At 44.6% G+C, this 15,525-nt stretch overlaps 1 protein-coding gene across 1 annotated transcript in view; it reads right to left on the reverse strand.

Annotated features, from left to right (window-relative positions):
• chmp3 (charged multivesicular body protein 3) overlaps positions 1-15,525 on the reverse strand; it is a 34,137-nt gene that overhangs the window by 16,980 nt on the left and 1,632 nt on the right. Inside the window, exon 2 of the mRNA XM_078223356.1 lies at positions 4,839-4,899. Coding sequence (XP_078079482.1) covers positions 4,839-4,899 — 61 coding nt within the window. The remainder of the gene's footprint in view (positions 1-4,838; positions 4,900-15,525) is intronic.

Below are 15,525 nucleotides of genomic sequence, written 5' to 3' on the forward strand. Positions count from 1 at the left end.
TAAATATGTGGAGTTATGGGGATAGGGCCCTGGGTGGGATTGCAGTCTGTGCAGACACGATGGGTTGAATGGCCTCCTTCTGCGCTGTCGTGATTCTATGAAATCTATCGACTTCAGTCTTGAACATACACAGCCTGAGTCTCGACAGCCCTCTGGGTAGAGAATCCCAAAGATTCACTACCCCGAGTGAAGAAATACATCTTCATCTCAGTCCCAAATCGCCTTTCCCTTATTCTGAGACTGTGTCCCTTGTTCTAGACACCACAGCAAGGGGAAACATCTGCATCTACCCTGTCAAGTCCTGTATGTTTAAATGAGATTATCTCTAATTCTTCTAAATGTATGCTTTGGTTAATGTTTTTTGAAAGGGTTGGCCTGGATATCACAGAACCAGCTGTTGTTCTTTAAATAACATTATGGAATTGCTAAATTTTCCCTCAGTGTACCTGAACAGGCACCAGATTGTGACAGCTAGGAGATTTTCACAGTAACTTAATTGCGGTGCTAATGTAAGCCTACTTGTAACACTTCAAATAAACTTCAACTTAAATTGTTAATTTTTTTTCAATTATTCCATCCAAAAAGCCTAATTCAAATTGAATCTAAATCATGGCTCCCACGAGAGGAACACACAAGATCCAAGCTGATAAGATGAGGCATTGTATCCCATCCTGGGCTTGATCTGACGCTTGACCTTAGCCCAAAGGCCGAGATGGCTGTGAAAAATTGCCAGTGACTCCTCAGTTGAACCTCATTGGCTACCCTGATCATTGATCTCCCAGGCTACGGTAGATTCAACCTGTCTGATCATTGACTCTCCCCTGCCAGGTAAGAACATAGAACATAGAACATTACAGCGCAGAACAGGCCCTTCGGCCCACGATGTTGCACCGACCAGTTAAAAAAAAACTGTGACCCTCCAACCTAAACCAATTTCTTTTCGTCCATGAACCTATCTACGGATCTCTTAAACGCCCCCAAACTCGGCGCATTTACAACTGATGCTGGCAGGGCATTCCAATCCCTCACCACCCTCTGGGTAAAGAACCTACCCCTGACATCGGTTCTATAACTACCCCCCCTCAATTTAAAGCCATGCCCCCTCGTGCTGGATTTCTCCATCAGAGGAAAAAGGCTATCACTATCCACCCTATCTAAACCTCTAATCATCTTATATGTTTCAATAAGATCCCCTCTTAGCCGCCGCCTTTCCAGCGAAAACAATCCCAAATCCCTCAGCCTCTCCTCATAGGATCTCCCCTCCATACCAGGCAACATCCTGGTAAACCTCCTCTGCACCCTCTCCAAAGCCTCCACATCCTTCCTGTAATGTGGGGACCAGAACTGCACACAGTACTCCAAGTGCGGCCGCACCAGAGTTGTGTACAGTTGCAACATAACGCTACGACTCCTAAATTCAATCCCCCTACCAATAAACGCCAAGACACCATATGCCTTCTTAACAACCTTATCTACTTGATTCCCAACTTTCAGGGATCTATGCACACATACACCTAGATCCCTCTGCTCCTCCACACTATTCAAAGTCCTCCCGTTAGCCCTATACTCAACACATCTGTTATTCCTACCAAAGTGAATTACCTCACACTTCTCCGCATTAAACTCCATCCGCCACCTCTCGGCCCAACTTTGCAACCTGTCTAAGTCTTCCTGCAAACTACGACACCCTTCCTCACTGTCTACCACACCACCGACTTTGGTGTCATCAGCAAATTTGCTAATCCACCCAACTATACCCTCATCCAGATCATTAATAAATATTACAAACAGCAGTGGCCCCAAAACAGATCCCTGAGGTACACCACTTGTAACCGCACTCCATGATGAATATTTACTATCAACCACCACCCTCTGTTTCCTATCCGCTAGCCAATTCCTGATCCAATTTCCTAGATCACCCCCAATCCCATACATCTGCATTTTCTGCAGAAGCCTACCATGGTGAACCTTATCAAACGCCTTACTAAAATCCATATATACCACGTCCACTGCCTTGCCCCCATCCACCTCCTTGGTCACTTTCTCAAAAAACTCAATAAGGTTAGTAAGGCACGACCTACCTGCCACAAAACCATGCTGACTATCACCTATCAATTCATTACTCTCCAAATAACTATAAATCCTATCCCTTATAATTTTTTCCAACATCTTGCCGACAACAGAAGTGAGACTCACCGGTCTATAATTCCCGGGGAAGTCTCTGTTCCCCTTCTTAAACAATGGGACAACATTCGCTAACCTCCAATCTTCTGGTACTATACCAGAGGCCAACGACGACCTGAAGATCAGAGCCAGAGGCTCTGCAATCACTTCTCTTGCCTCCCAGAGAATCCTTGGATAAATCCCATCCGGACCAGGGGATTTATCTATTTTCAGACCCTCCAGAATATCCTGCACATCCTCCTTATCAACTGTAATACTGTCTATTCTACTCCCCTGCAACCCAGTGTCCTCCTCAGCTATATTCATGTCCCCTTGCGTGAACACCGAAGAGAAATATTGGTTCAATGCTTCACCAATCTCCTCCGGTTCCACACATAACTTCCCTCTGCCATCTATAACTGGCCCTAAACTTGCCCTAACCAACCTTCTGTTCTTGACATACCTATAGAACGCCTTAGGATTCTCTTTAACCCTATCCGCCAAAGTCTTCTCATGTCCCCTTTTAGCCCTTCTAAGCTCGCTCTTCAACTCCCTCTTAGCCAATCTAAAGCTTTCTAGTGCACTACCCGAGTGCTCACGTCTCATCCGAACATAAGCCTCCTTTTTCTTTTTAACCAACAAAGAAACTTTTTTGGTGCACCACGGTTCCCTAGCCCTACCAATTCCTCCTTGCCTGACAGGGACATACCTATCACAGACTCGCAGTAGCTGCTCCTTGAAAAAACTCCACATGTCGGACGTTCCCAGTCCCTGTAAACTCCTAGTCCAACCTATGTTTCCTAATTCTCTCCTAATAGCCTCATAATTACCCTTCCCCCAGCTAAAACCACTGGCCCGAGGTTCATGCCTATCCCTTTCCATCACTAAGGTGAACGTAACCGAATTGTGGTCACTATCACCAAAATGCACACCAACTTCCAAGTCTAGCACCTGGTCTGGCTCATTTCCCAGCACCAGATCCAATATAGCCTCACCTCTAGTTGGCCTGTCTACATACTGAGTCAAAAAACCTTCCTGCACGCTTTGAACAAAAACTGACCCCTCTAACGAGCTAGAGCTATAACAATTCCAGTCAATATTAGTCAAGTTAAAATCCCCCATAACAATTGCCCTATTACTTTCACTCCTAAGTACCATTAACATCCACCTGAACAAGTCAACAGGTTTCACAGCACTGCCAAGGAAGTCGCACTTCCCCAGTGCTATACTGGATCGCGAGCCTAGATTAAACTAAAATCCTGAAGTGAGACTTAACCACGTAAGTTTCTGACTCGGGAAAATACTAACATGCCGAGAGCTTAGTCACGCTACGCAAAAAGAAATGTAAATATTGTGAAGTTTAATGAGAAAAATAATGTTTAATTTGTTTCTCTAACAGAATTTGTAAAAATTGACAAACAAATGCAGAAGGAATATGCAAAACTGGCTAAAATAGGGAAGCAGAATGCAACCTCGGATTCTAACAGAGCCTATCATCAACCGTACAACGGTGCTTCTAACAAGGGTCACTAGACAGAAATCAGGAATGGAAATCTTGTATAACTGTTTCCCTCTTGCTAACCAAGGGCTCTCAGACCCAACTGCATTACCCCGACCACAAACGTGGCTCAGATCAGCTAACTCTATGCAAGCCACTAAATGAACCTTCTTGGTATAAATGGTGCACACAATGGGGGGAGCCATTATTATCTTCTTATAAAATCTGCATTATATCATGAACTATACCTTCCTCACTGACATTCTTTTGTTGGCCTTCTACATTCAGGACTTGGACCCGTCTGATGCTTTTTATTGAAATACAGAATGGGACCCCAATTAATATGAACAAAGAGTAAAGAATAGTTAATCGGCCCATCCAGTAACATTTATTTCTTTATTAAATACATCAAATAAATAAGCTTGTAAATGTTATATTAACATCCGGTTTATTCACATTTAAGAAATCAATGCCAGTGATGCTGCTCTTTCAGACAGTATGTTGGCACCAAACTTGATTGATACCTTTGCTTTGCTGGGTGGGTTAAAAACTGCAGCTACGCCAATAAGATTTAATGTTCTGCAAAATGTTTATATCAACCCAGTTCATCTAAAATTGCTCTCAACATAGCCAAAGTTTGGAAGGACAAAGTTATATTCTATTTGTAGTGCTTGGAAATTTTAGAAAAACATCTGGATTATAGAACCCATAGAATCCCGACAGTGCAGAAAGAGGCCACTCAGCCCATCGAGTCTGCACCGACCACAATCCCACCCAGGCCCTATTCCCATAACCCCCCACATTTACTCTGCTAATCCCCTGAGACTAGGGTCAATTATGCATGGCCAATCCCCCTAATCCGCACATCTTTGGACTGTGGGAGGAAACCGGAGCACCCGCAGGAAACACCCGCAGACACGGGGTGAACGTGCTAACTCCACGCAGGCAGTGACCTGAGGCCGGAATTGAACCCAGATCCCTGGCGCTGTGAGGCAGCAGTGCTAACCACTGTGCCATCGTGCTGCCATATTGTAGACCCAACCATTACATTTTACTAAAAGACTTCTGACAAGTTCCATCAGAAATCCTACGCCAATTGTCTTCCTCAACACTTCACACAGAATATTGCATCAAACATTTAATTGAACTACATAATGGAAAAAGAAACTTTACTTACCTCGGATTTGTCTGTCAATCACTCTCATCTCCTTTCTTATTTTTAATGCCCATTCTGTGATCTAATCAGAACCAAATTGCAATAGTATTAAAACCACGTCATTTATTTTGAGGTTAAAATCATGGGAACATCCTACATAACAGCACTTTCTCTACACCCTAGCTATGACTGTAACACTACATTCTGCACTCACTCGTTTCCTTCTCTGTGAACGGTATGTTTTGTCTGTATAATGTGCAAGAAACAATACTTTTCACTGTATGTTAATATATGTGACAATAATAAATCAAATCAAATCAAGTACTGAGAGTACCTCCACCACACAAACTGCAGTAGCTCCAGAACAGGATTCACAACCACCTTCTCAATAGCAACAACAGAGGCACACCCAGCCCAGTCGACTCTCCTCAATCACATCTGGGGACTTGTGCCAAAACTAGTTGAGCAACAGTCACACTCACCAAATCATTCCACTCAGAGAGTGGTTGGGGTGTGGAATGGACTGCCTGCAGGGATAGTGGAGTCAGAAACTTTAGGAACATTTAAGAAGCTATTGGATAGGCACATGGAGTACTTCGGGATGATAGGGAGGAAATAGCTTGATCTGGGTTTCAGACAAAGCTCGGCACAACATCGTGGGCCGAAGGGCCTGTTCTGTGCTGTAATTTTCTTTGTTCTTTGAATCAGTACACCTCCAGTTGAGCCTCTCTCCGAAGAAGCACTGAGAGGCACCAAATGTATCTTATGTGGCAGACTTCAAAGTCCATTACCGAGACTTTCTTGGTAGGATCACTAACATGGGAAGGGGAACTGAAAACTAGAGGGCATAGGCTTAAGAACATAAGAAATAGGAGCAGGGGTAGGCCATCTAGCCCCTCGAGCCTGCCCCGCCATTCAATAAGATCATGGCTGATCTGAAGTGGATCAGTTCCACTTACCCGCCTGATCCCCATAACCCCTAATTCCCTTATCGATCAGGAATCCATCTATCCGTGATTTAAACATATTCAACGAGGTAGCCTCCACCACGTCAGTGGGCAGAGAATTCCAGAGATTCACCACCCTCTGAGAGAAGAAGTTCCTCCTCAACTCTGTCCTAAACTGACTCCCCTTTATTTTGAGGCTGTGCCCTCTAGTTCTAGCTTCCTTTCTAAGTGGAAAGAATCTCTTCACCTCTACCCTATCCAGCCCCTTCATTATCTTATAAGATCCCCCCTCAGCCTTCTAAATTCCAACGAGTACAAACCCAATCTGCTCAGTCTCTCCTCATAATCAACACCCCTCATCTCTGGTATCAACCTGGTGAACCTTCTCTGCACTCCCTCCAAGGCCAATATATCCTTCCGCAAATAAGGGGACCAATACTGCACACAGTATTCCAGCTGCGGCCTCACCAATGCCCTGTACAGATGCAGCAAGACGTCTCTGCTTTTATATTCTATCCCCCTTGCGATATAGGCCAACATCCCATTTGCCTTCTTGATCACCTGTTGCACCTGCAGACTGGGTTTTTGCGTCTCATGCACAAGGACCCCCAGGTCCCTTTGCACACTAGCATGTTGCAATTTTTTTCCATTTAGATAATAATCCAATGTGCTAAGGTGATAGGGGAAAGATTTAAAAGGGACCTGAGGTGCTGGTGCATTGTGGAATGAGCTGCCAGAGAAAGTGGTTGAAGCAGGTATAATTGCAACATTTAAAAAGCATTTGGTTTAAGTACACGGATGGGAAGGGATGAGAGGGATATGGGCTAAACACGGGCAATTGGGACTAGCTGGGAAGGCGCCAAGGTCAGCATGGACCGGTTAGGCTGAAGGGCCTGTTTCTGGGCTATATCGTTCTATGACTGAGTTCTGAAGCGCGTATCTGCCAGGTTGGCCTATGGACAAGAGAACCAATAATACAGGAAAACTTATTTGAACTTGTCCTCACCAACCTACCTGTCGTAGATGAATCTGTCCATGAAAGTATTGGTAGGAGAGACCACCACCCTGTCTCTGTGAAGACAGAGTCCTGTTCTTCACATTGAAGATACCCTCCAACATGTTGTATGACACTATCATCATGCAAAATAGGATATATCAGAACAGATCTAGCAATTCAAAACCGGGTATCCATGAGGTCCTAAGGGCTATCAGCAGCAGCAAAATTGTATTCAAACACAAATGTGTAACCTCATGGTCTGACATATTCCTCACCCTGCCAAGAGCAGCACCAGATATACCTAAAAACCTGCTGAAGCTACAACACAAGACTGCATGCATGCTAAACAACAGAAGCAGCATGCTACAGGCAGAGCTAAACAGTCCCAAAACCATAGGATCAGATCAAAGCTCTGCAGTCCTACCACATCCAATTGTGAATGATGGTGCAAATGACAAGGCTGAAGTTTTTGCAACTATCTCCTCCTGAAGTTCCCAAGATCACAGATGCCAGTCTTCAGCCAATTAGATTCATGCCATGTGCCAGAAAGGAGTGGCTGAAAGCTGCAAAGGCCTTGACTTCATCCCAGCAGTAGTACAGAAGACTTGTGTTCCAGAACTGTGTGCCTAGCAAAGCTGTTCCCAAACAGCCAGAGCACAGACCACTGTCACCTACCCAACAACATGGAAAATTGCCCAGGTTTGTCCTGACCACAAAAACAAGACAAATCCAACCTGGCCAATTATCACCCATCAGTCTGCTCTCAATCGTAAGCAAAATGCAGAAAAGTATAGTTGACAGTGCGAAGAAGCAGAACTTACACATTAATATCCTAGTCACTGAAGCTCAGTTTGGTTCTGCCAGGGCCACATTACAGCCTTCATCACAACATGGACAAAAGAGGTAAGGTAAGAGGCAACTTCTCTTGACATCAAGACAGCATTTGACCCAGTGTGACACCAAGGAGGAATCAGCGGCAAAACCCTCCACTGGTTGGAGTCATATTTGGAATCATTATTGGAGATCAATCATCTCAGCCGCAAGGAAGTGCAGCAGGAGTTCCTCTGAGTAGTGCCATAGGCCCAACCATCTTCAATTGTTTCATCAATTACCTTCCTTCCATCATTAGGTCAAAAGTAGGGACGTTCAGATAAATTCACAATGTTCTATATCATTCACAATCCCCAGATACTGAAACAGTCCACAGCCAAGACCTAGACAACATTCTGGCTTAGAATGATAAGTGACAAGTAACATTCGTGCCACACAAGTGGCAGACAATGAACATCTCCAACAAGAAAGAATCTAACCATTGCCACTTCACATTCAACAACATTACCATCGCCATTCTGGGGGTTACCATTGACCAGAGGTTGAACTGGAGTAGTCATATAAATACTGTGGCTACAAGAGCAGGTCAAAGGCTGAGAATTCCACAGCAAGTAACTCATCTCTTCATTCTCAAAGCCTGCCAACCATCTACAAGGCACGAGTCAGGTGTGTGATGGAATACTTTCCATTTGCCTGGATGAGTGCAGCTCCAATAACATTCAACAAGCTCAATATCACCCAGGACAAAAAAAACTCACCTGATTAGCATCCCATCCACCACTTTAAACATCCACTCCCTCGTCGACCAGTGTACAGCGACAGCAGTGCACACCATTCTACAAGATGCATTGCAGCAACTTGCCAAGCCTTTTTTAGCAGCACCTTCTGTTTAATTGGGTCAAAATTCTGGAACTTCCTCTCTAACAGCACTATGGATGTATCTATGCTACATGGACTGGAGCTGTTTCAGAAGGCAGCTCTCAAAGGCAATTAGAGATGGTGGCTTTGGCAGCTCCCGTGAACAAGTATAAACAAACTAGGAATGGATAATAAATGTTAGCCTTGCTAAGTGACATCCATAACCCAAGAGTGAATTAAAATATATAAATTAATCCAGTCAACAGTGGGTTTTATAATTCAAATTGAAGTTAACAGCAAGACTATCATTAGTAGAGCTGCAAATACAGGGATAACATTTGTTTTAGATTAATCAAAAATGTAATTCTCATGGATGACTAGCACAGCTGGTAAACTCCTTTGTTATTTGTGCAAAATGTAATGATCTGAGATTTACTCATGTCAATGGTTTTCATATAGTATTACTGTCTTTACTTCATGCTCAGACCATAGAAACAATAATCATAGATATAGGGAAGGAAAATAAATCACTGAATAATGAATCAGAGGATTATTCTAATGCATTCATAACATAGTGAGATATTTATCCAGACAATGGGAGGCAGGTCTTTATCCAGATTCAGTTTGTTTTCCATATTTTCTTAATTGGCCAGGGTTTTTAAATCTATTTTTCACCTCTCCCAGGTGGTTATAAGACTGCAGGCAAGTAGGGCGTGTCTGTATCATGGTGTGTAAGGCATCACAACTATTTGGGACAGGCAGGACTCTGGGGTGCCAATCTACATAAACGACATGTGTTAAACTGCATTCAAATCCTATTCCTTACTTATTTCTGTACTTACCATATTCCCATTGGCTTGTACTATTCTCCAATCCCTTCTGCAACTAATTTAAATCTTTATCCTTTCGTACAAGTTCTGTTATGGCCTGAGCTCTTCTCCTCCAATAACACGTACTGTACTAGCTTGTGCCCTCTATTTCAATTATTCCCTTTCTGTGACAATGCTATTACAGAATGCCTACCAGTCAGGTACAAACCACAATTGCAGCACTGCAGAAAAGAATTCACTCGGGACTTTGGGGATCTTCAATCCAAGTATTTCATTTCTTCACATGTAACCCTAGACAGTGACTGAGTTACTCTACCCAAAGAGAGAAACAACAGCTGACACAAATTTAGTTCTCATCTGGCAGATAGCCAGCAGTAATTTTCTCTTTCAAAGCAGAATAGCTGAACTGGAGCCAGGTTTAGTGCCTTCCCATCACTAGGGATTATATCAACTAAATCATCACATATCCTGTGACCTTTCTGGTTTATATGTTTCACTCAGTCCTTACCAACAGTTATCCAGGAAGCTTGTCTTATCTTTTAGAAGAAATACTGTCAGACTTCACATTCAATTACCACATAGAATCCCTACAGTGCAGAAGGAAGCCATTCGGTCCATTGAGTTTGCACCGACTCTCCAAAAGAGCACCTCACCCAGGCCCAGCCCCCCCCACCCTATCCCCGTAGCCCGATGCATTTACCATGCTTAACAACCTCAGGACTTCCAAATGCAACCGACAGGCAAATTTAAATGTCACCACAAGCAGGAAACATGGCAGCCAATTTGAGTACAAGGTCGTAGAAGTAGCAATGTGATGCGCTAAGAACTAGATCATTTGTTTTAGGTCTCTTGTTTGAGCAATAAATACTGGACAGAATACTGGGTAGAACTCCCTTCGAAAAATTCAGTGGAATCTTTTATGCCCAACTCAGAGGACAGAGAGGGCGTCAGTTTAACATCTTATCTGAAAGATGGTGATTTGAGGACAGAATTCCAGAGCTATAAGACGGGGATAGAGAGGTAAGGGGATCAGAGGTTACAGGGGGAAGGCGGGAGAGTGGAGTGGAAAAACATATCAGCCATGATCGAATGGCGGAGCAGGCTCGATGGGCCAAATAGCTTAATTCTGTTCTTATATCTTTGATCTGATTTATTATTGTCACATGTATTAACATACAATGAAAAGTATTGTTTCTTGTGTGCTATTCAGACAAAACATACTGTTCATAGAGAAGGAAACGAGAGAGTGCAGAACGTAGTTCTGTGCCACAGGGATCAGTGCTTGGTCCTCTGCTCTTTGTGATTTTTATTAATGACTTAGAGGAGGGGGCTGAAGGATGGATCAGTAAATTTGCTGATGACACCAAGATTGTTGGAGTAGTGGATGAGGTGGAGGGCCTCATAGATAGGATGCAAGGCTGGGCTGAAAAATGGCAAATGGAGTTTAACCCTGATGGAAAAGGTCCTTAGAGATGGGATTTATGACCATTTAGAAAGATGCGGATTAATCCGGGATAGTCATCACGGATTCGTGAAGGGCAAGTCGTGCCTCACAAATTTGATAGAATTTTTTGAGGAGGTAACTAAGTGTGTTGATGAAGGTAGGGCAGTTGATGTCATATACATGGATTTTAGTAAGGCGTTTGATAAGGTCCCCCATGGTCGGCTTATGATGAAAGTGAGGAGGTGTGGGATAGAGGGAAAGTTGGCCGATTGGATAGGTAACTGGCTGTCTGATCGAAGACAGAGGGTGGTGGTCGATGGAAAATTTTCGGATTGGAGGCAGGTTGCTAGCGGAGTGCCGCAGGGATCAGTGCTTGGTCCTCTGCTCTTTGTGATTTTTATTAATGACTTAGAGGAGGGGGCTGAAGGGTGGATCAGTAAATTTGCTGATGACACCAAGATTGGTGGAGTAGTGGATGAGGTGGAGGGCTGTTGTAGACTGCAAAGAGACATAGATAGGATGCAAAGCTGGGCTGAAAAATGGCAAATGGAGTTTAACCCTGATAAATGTGAGGTGATTCATTTTGGTAGGACTAATTTAAATGTGGATTACAGGGTCAAAGGTAGGGTTCTGAAGACTGTGGAGGAACAGAGAGATCTTGGGGTTCATATCCACAGATCTCTAAAGGTTGCCACTCAAGTGGATAGAGCTGTGAAGAAGGCCTATAGTGTGTTAGCTTTTATTAACAGGGAGTTGGAGTTTAAGAGCCGTGGGGTTATGCTGCAACTGTACAGGACCTTGGTGAGACCACATTTGGAATATTGTGTGCAGTTCTGGTCACCTCACTATAAGAAGAATGTGGAAGCGCTGGAAAGAGTGCAGAGGAGATTTACCAGGATGCTGCCTGGTTTGGAGGGTAGGTCTTATGAGGAAAGGTTGAGGGAGCTAGGGCTGTTCTCTCTGGAGCGGAGGAGGCTGAGGGGAGACTTAATAGAGGTTTATAAAATGATGAAGGGGATAGATAGAGTGAACGTTCAAAGACTATTTCCTCGGGTGGATGGAGCTATTACAAGGGGGCATAACTATAGGGTTCGTGGTGGGAGATACAGGAAGGATATCAGAGGTAGGTTCTTTACGCAGAGAGTGGTTGGGGTGTGGAATGGACTGCCTGCAGTGATAGTGGAGTCAGACACTTTAGGAACATTTAAGCGGTTATTGGATAGGCACATGGAGCACACCAGGATGATAGGGAGTGGGATAGCTTGATCTTGGTTTCAGATAAAGCTCGGCACAACATCGTGGGCCGAAGGGCCTGTTCTGTGCTGTACTGTTCTATGTAGTGTTACAGTCATAGCTAGGGTGTAGAGAAAGATCAACTTAATGCAAGGTAAGTCCATTCAAACGTCTGACAGCAGCAGGGAAGAAGCTGTTCTTGAGTCGGTTGGTACGTGACCTCAGACTTTTGTATCTTTTTCCCGATGGAAGAAGGTGGAAGTGAGAATGTGCGGGGTGCATGGGGTCCTTAATTATGGTGGCTGCTTTGCCGAGGCAGCGGGAAGTGTAGACAGAGTCAATGGATGGGAGGCTGGTTTGCGAGATGGATTGGGCTACATTCATGACTTTTTGTAGTTCCTTGAGGTCTTGGGCAGAGCAAGAACCATACTAAGCTATGACACAACCAGAAAGAATGCTTTCTATGGTCAAAGAACAAAGAAAAGTAGAGCACAGGAACAGGTCCTTCAGCCTTCTAAACCTGTGCTGATCATGATATCGTAACTAAACTAAAAAAAGCCTTCCGCCCTTACTTGGTCCGGATTCCTCTATTCCCTCCCTATTCATGTACCCATCCAGATGCCTTTTAAATGTAGCTAATGTTCCAGCTTCCACCACCTCTGGCAGCGCGTTCCCGGCACCCACCACTCTCTGCATAAAAAACATCACCCGCACACCTCCCTTAAACTTTCCCTCTCTCAACTTAAACCTGTGCCCCCTTGTAATTGACACTTCCACCCTGGGAAAAAGCCTCTGACTATTCACCTTTTCTACGCCTCTCATAATTTTGTAGACCTCTCTCAGGTCTCCCCTCAGCCTCCGTCTTTCCAGGGAAAACAATCCTCGTTTATTCAACCTCGAGACCAGGCAACATCTTGGTGAACCTTCTTTGTACTCTCCCCAAAGCTTCCACGTCCTTCTAGTAGTGTGGTGACCAGAATTGCACTCAATACTCCAAATGCGGCCTAACCAAGGTTTTATGTAGCTGCAACATGATTTCCCAACTCTTATACACAATGCCCCAACAGACGAAGGCAAGCATGCCTTCTAAATCACCTTGGCCACCTGTGTTGCTACTTGTAGGGAACTGTGGACCTACACACCCAGATCCCATTATATTAATATTCCTATGGGTGCTGCCATTTACAGTATAACTCACATCTAAATTTGATCCTCCAGAATGCATCAACTCGCATTTGTCTGGATTAAATTCCTTCTGCCATTTCTGTGCCCAAGTCTCCAATCTATCTTTATCCTGTTGCATGCTCTGACAATCTCCAGCAATATCAGCAACTCCACCAATCTTTGCGACATCTGCAAACTTAATAATCAGACACCCACCATTTTCTCCAGATCATTTATATATACTACAGCAAAAAGGTCCCAGCACTGATCCCTGCGGAACACCACTATCTACAGATCTCCATTCTGAAAAACACCCTACCACCATTACTCTCTGTCTTCTGTAACATAGAAACATAGAAACCCTACAGTGCAGAAGGAGGCCATTCGGCCCATCGAGTCTGCACCGACCACAACCCCACCCAGGCCCTACCCCCACATATTTACCCGCTAATCCCTCTAACCTACGCATGTCAGGGGCAATTTTAACCTGGCCAATCAACCTAACCCGCACATCTATGTTTCTATCTTTGGACTGTGGGAGGAAACCGGAGCACCCGGAGGAAACCCACGCAGACACGAGGAGAATGTGCAAACTCCACACAGACAGTGACCCGAGCCGGGAATCGAACCCGGGACCCTGGAGCTGTGAAGCAGCAGTGCTAACCACTGTGCTACCATGCCGTACCGTAACCAAGCCAGTTCTGTATCCATCTAACCTGTCCAGTCCAAAACCCATGCAATTTTAGTTTTTGTTCCAGTCTGCCATGTGGGACTTTGTCAAACGCCTAACTAAAGTCCATATAAACTACATCCACAGCATTTCATGGTGGCAGAGTAGTTAGCACTGCTGCCTCACGGCGCCAGGGACCCGGGTTCGATTCCTGGCTTGGGTGGAATCTGCACATTCTCCCCATGTCTGCATGGGTTTCCTCCCACAGTCCGGTTAGGTGCATTGGCCAGGCTAAATTCTCCCTCAGTGTACCCAAACAGATGCTGGAGAATGGCGACTAGGGGATTATCACAGTAACTTCACTGCAGTGTGAATGTAATCTACTTGTGACACTAATAAGTAAACCTTAAAACTTTTCCTCATCAATTATCTTTAAATTTGAGTTGATTTATTATTGTCACGTGTATTAGTATACAGTAAAAAATACTGTTTTTTGCGCGCTATACAGACAAAGCATACCATTCATAGAGAAGGAAACAAGAATGCAGAATGTAATGTTACAGTCATAACCAGGGTGTAGAGAAAGATCAACTTAATGCAAGGTACGTTCATTCAAAAGTCTGATGGCAGCAGGGAATAAGCTGTTCTTGGGTCAGTTGGTACGCGACCTGAGACTTTTGTATCTTTTTCCCGACAGAAGAAGGTGGAAGAGAGTATGTCCAGGGTGAGTGGGGTCCTTAGTTATGTTGGCTGCTTTGCCGAGGCAGTGGGAAGTGTAGACAGAGTCAATGAATGGGAGGCTGGTTTGTGTGATGGATTGGGCTACATTCACGACACGACCTCTTGTCACCTCTTCAAAAACCTCAATCAAATTGGTGAGACATGACCTTCCTCGTACAAAAGCATGCTGCTTGTCACTAACTAATCCATTTTCTTCCAAACGTGCATATATCCTATTCCTCAACATCTTCTCCAAAAGTTTCCCCACCACTGACACCAGGCTCACCGACCTATAATTTCCTGGATTACCCCGGCTTCCTTTCTTAAACAAGGGAGCAACATTTAGGCTATTCTCCAGTCCTCTGGAACCTCGTCCGTGGTCAAAGAGGATGTGAAGATATTTATAAAGGCCCCAGCTATTTCTCTCCTTGCCTCCTGCAGTAACCTGGGATAGACCCCATCTGGCCCCGGGGCTTGTCTACCTTAATGGATCCCATCCAGCCTTGGGTACTTGTCCATCTATCTATCTACCTTGGCTACCCTTTATGGACTTAAGGCATGGCCACTAACGGCGTGGGCTGGGATAATGGGCACAAGAGGCCAATCTTGGGTGGCTGGCAGGCAGTCTGAAAATTTAGAGATAGTGGAGGGGTCAAGAGAGGCGATGATGAGGTGGGGAATGGGTGTCATCAGGGTGCATGTGGTAAATGACAGTGGTTGTTGGCAAGGGGCAGCTAGAGGATTTTCATAGTAACTACATTGCAGTGTTAACGTAAGCCTACTTGTGATACGAATAAATAAACAAACAAAGCATGCAGATGAGAAATAGGAAGAGGGAAGGAAGTCTTGTTGGACCTGGAGCAGTCTATGAGAGAGCAGTGCAGTGAGGGAGCAGTGCAGTGATGGACCTGGAGCAGTCTATGAGAGAGCAGTGCAGTGAGGGAACAGTGCAGTGAGGGAGCAGTGCAGTGAGGGAGCAGTGCAGTGAGGGAGCAGTGCAGTGAGGGAGCAGTG

Source organism: Mustelus asterias, chromosome 1, assembly GCF_964213995.1.
Source record: "Mustelus asterias chromosome 1, sMusAst1.hap1.1, whole genome shotgun sequence".
Taxonomy (NCBI): domain Eukaryota; kingdom Metazoa; phylum Chordata; class Chondrichthyes; order Carcharhiniformes; family Triakidae; genus Mustelus; species Mustelus asterias.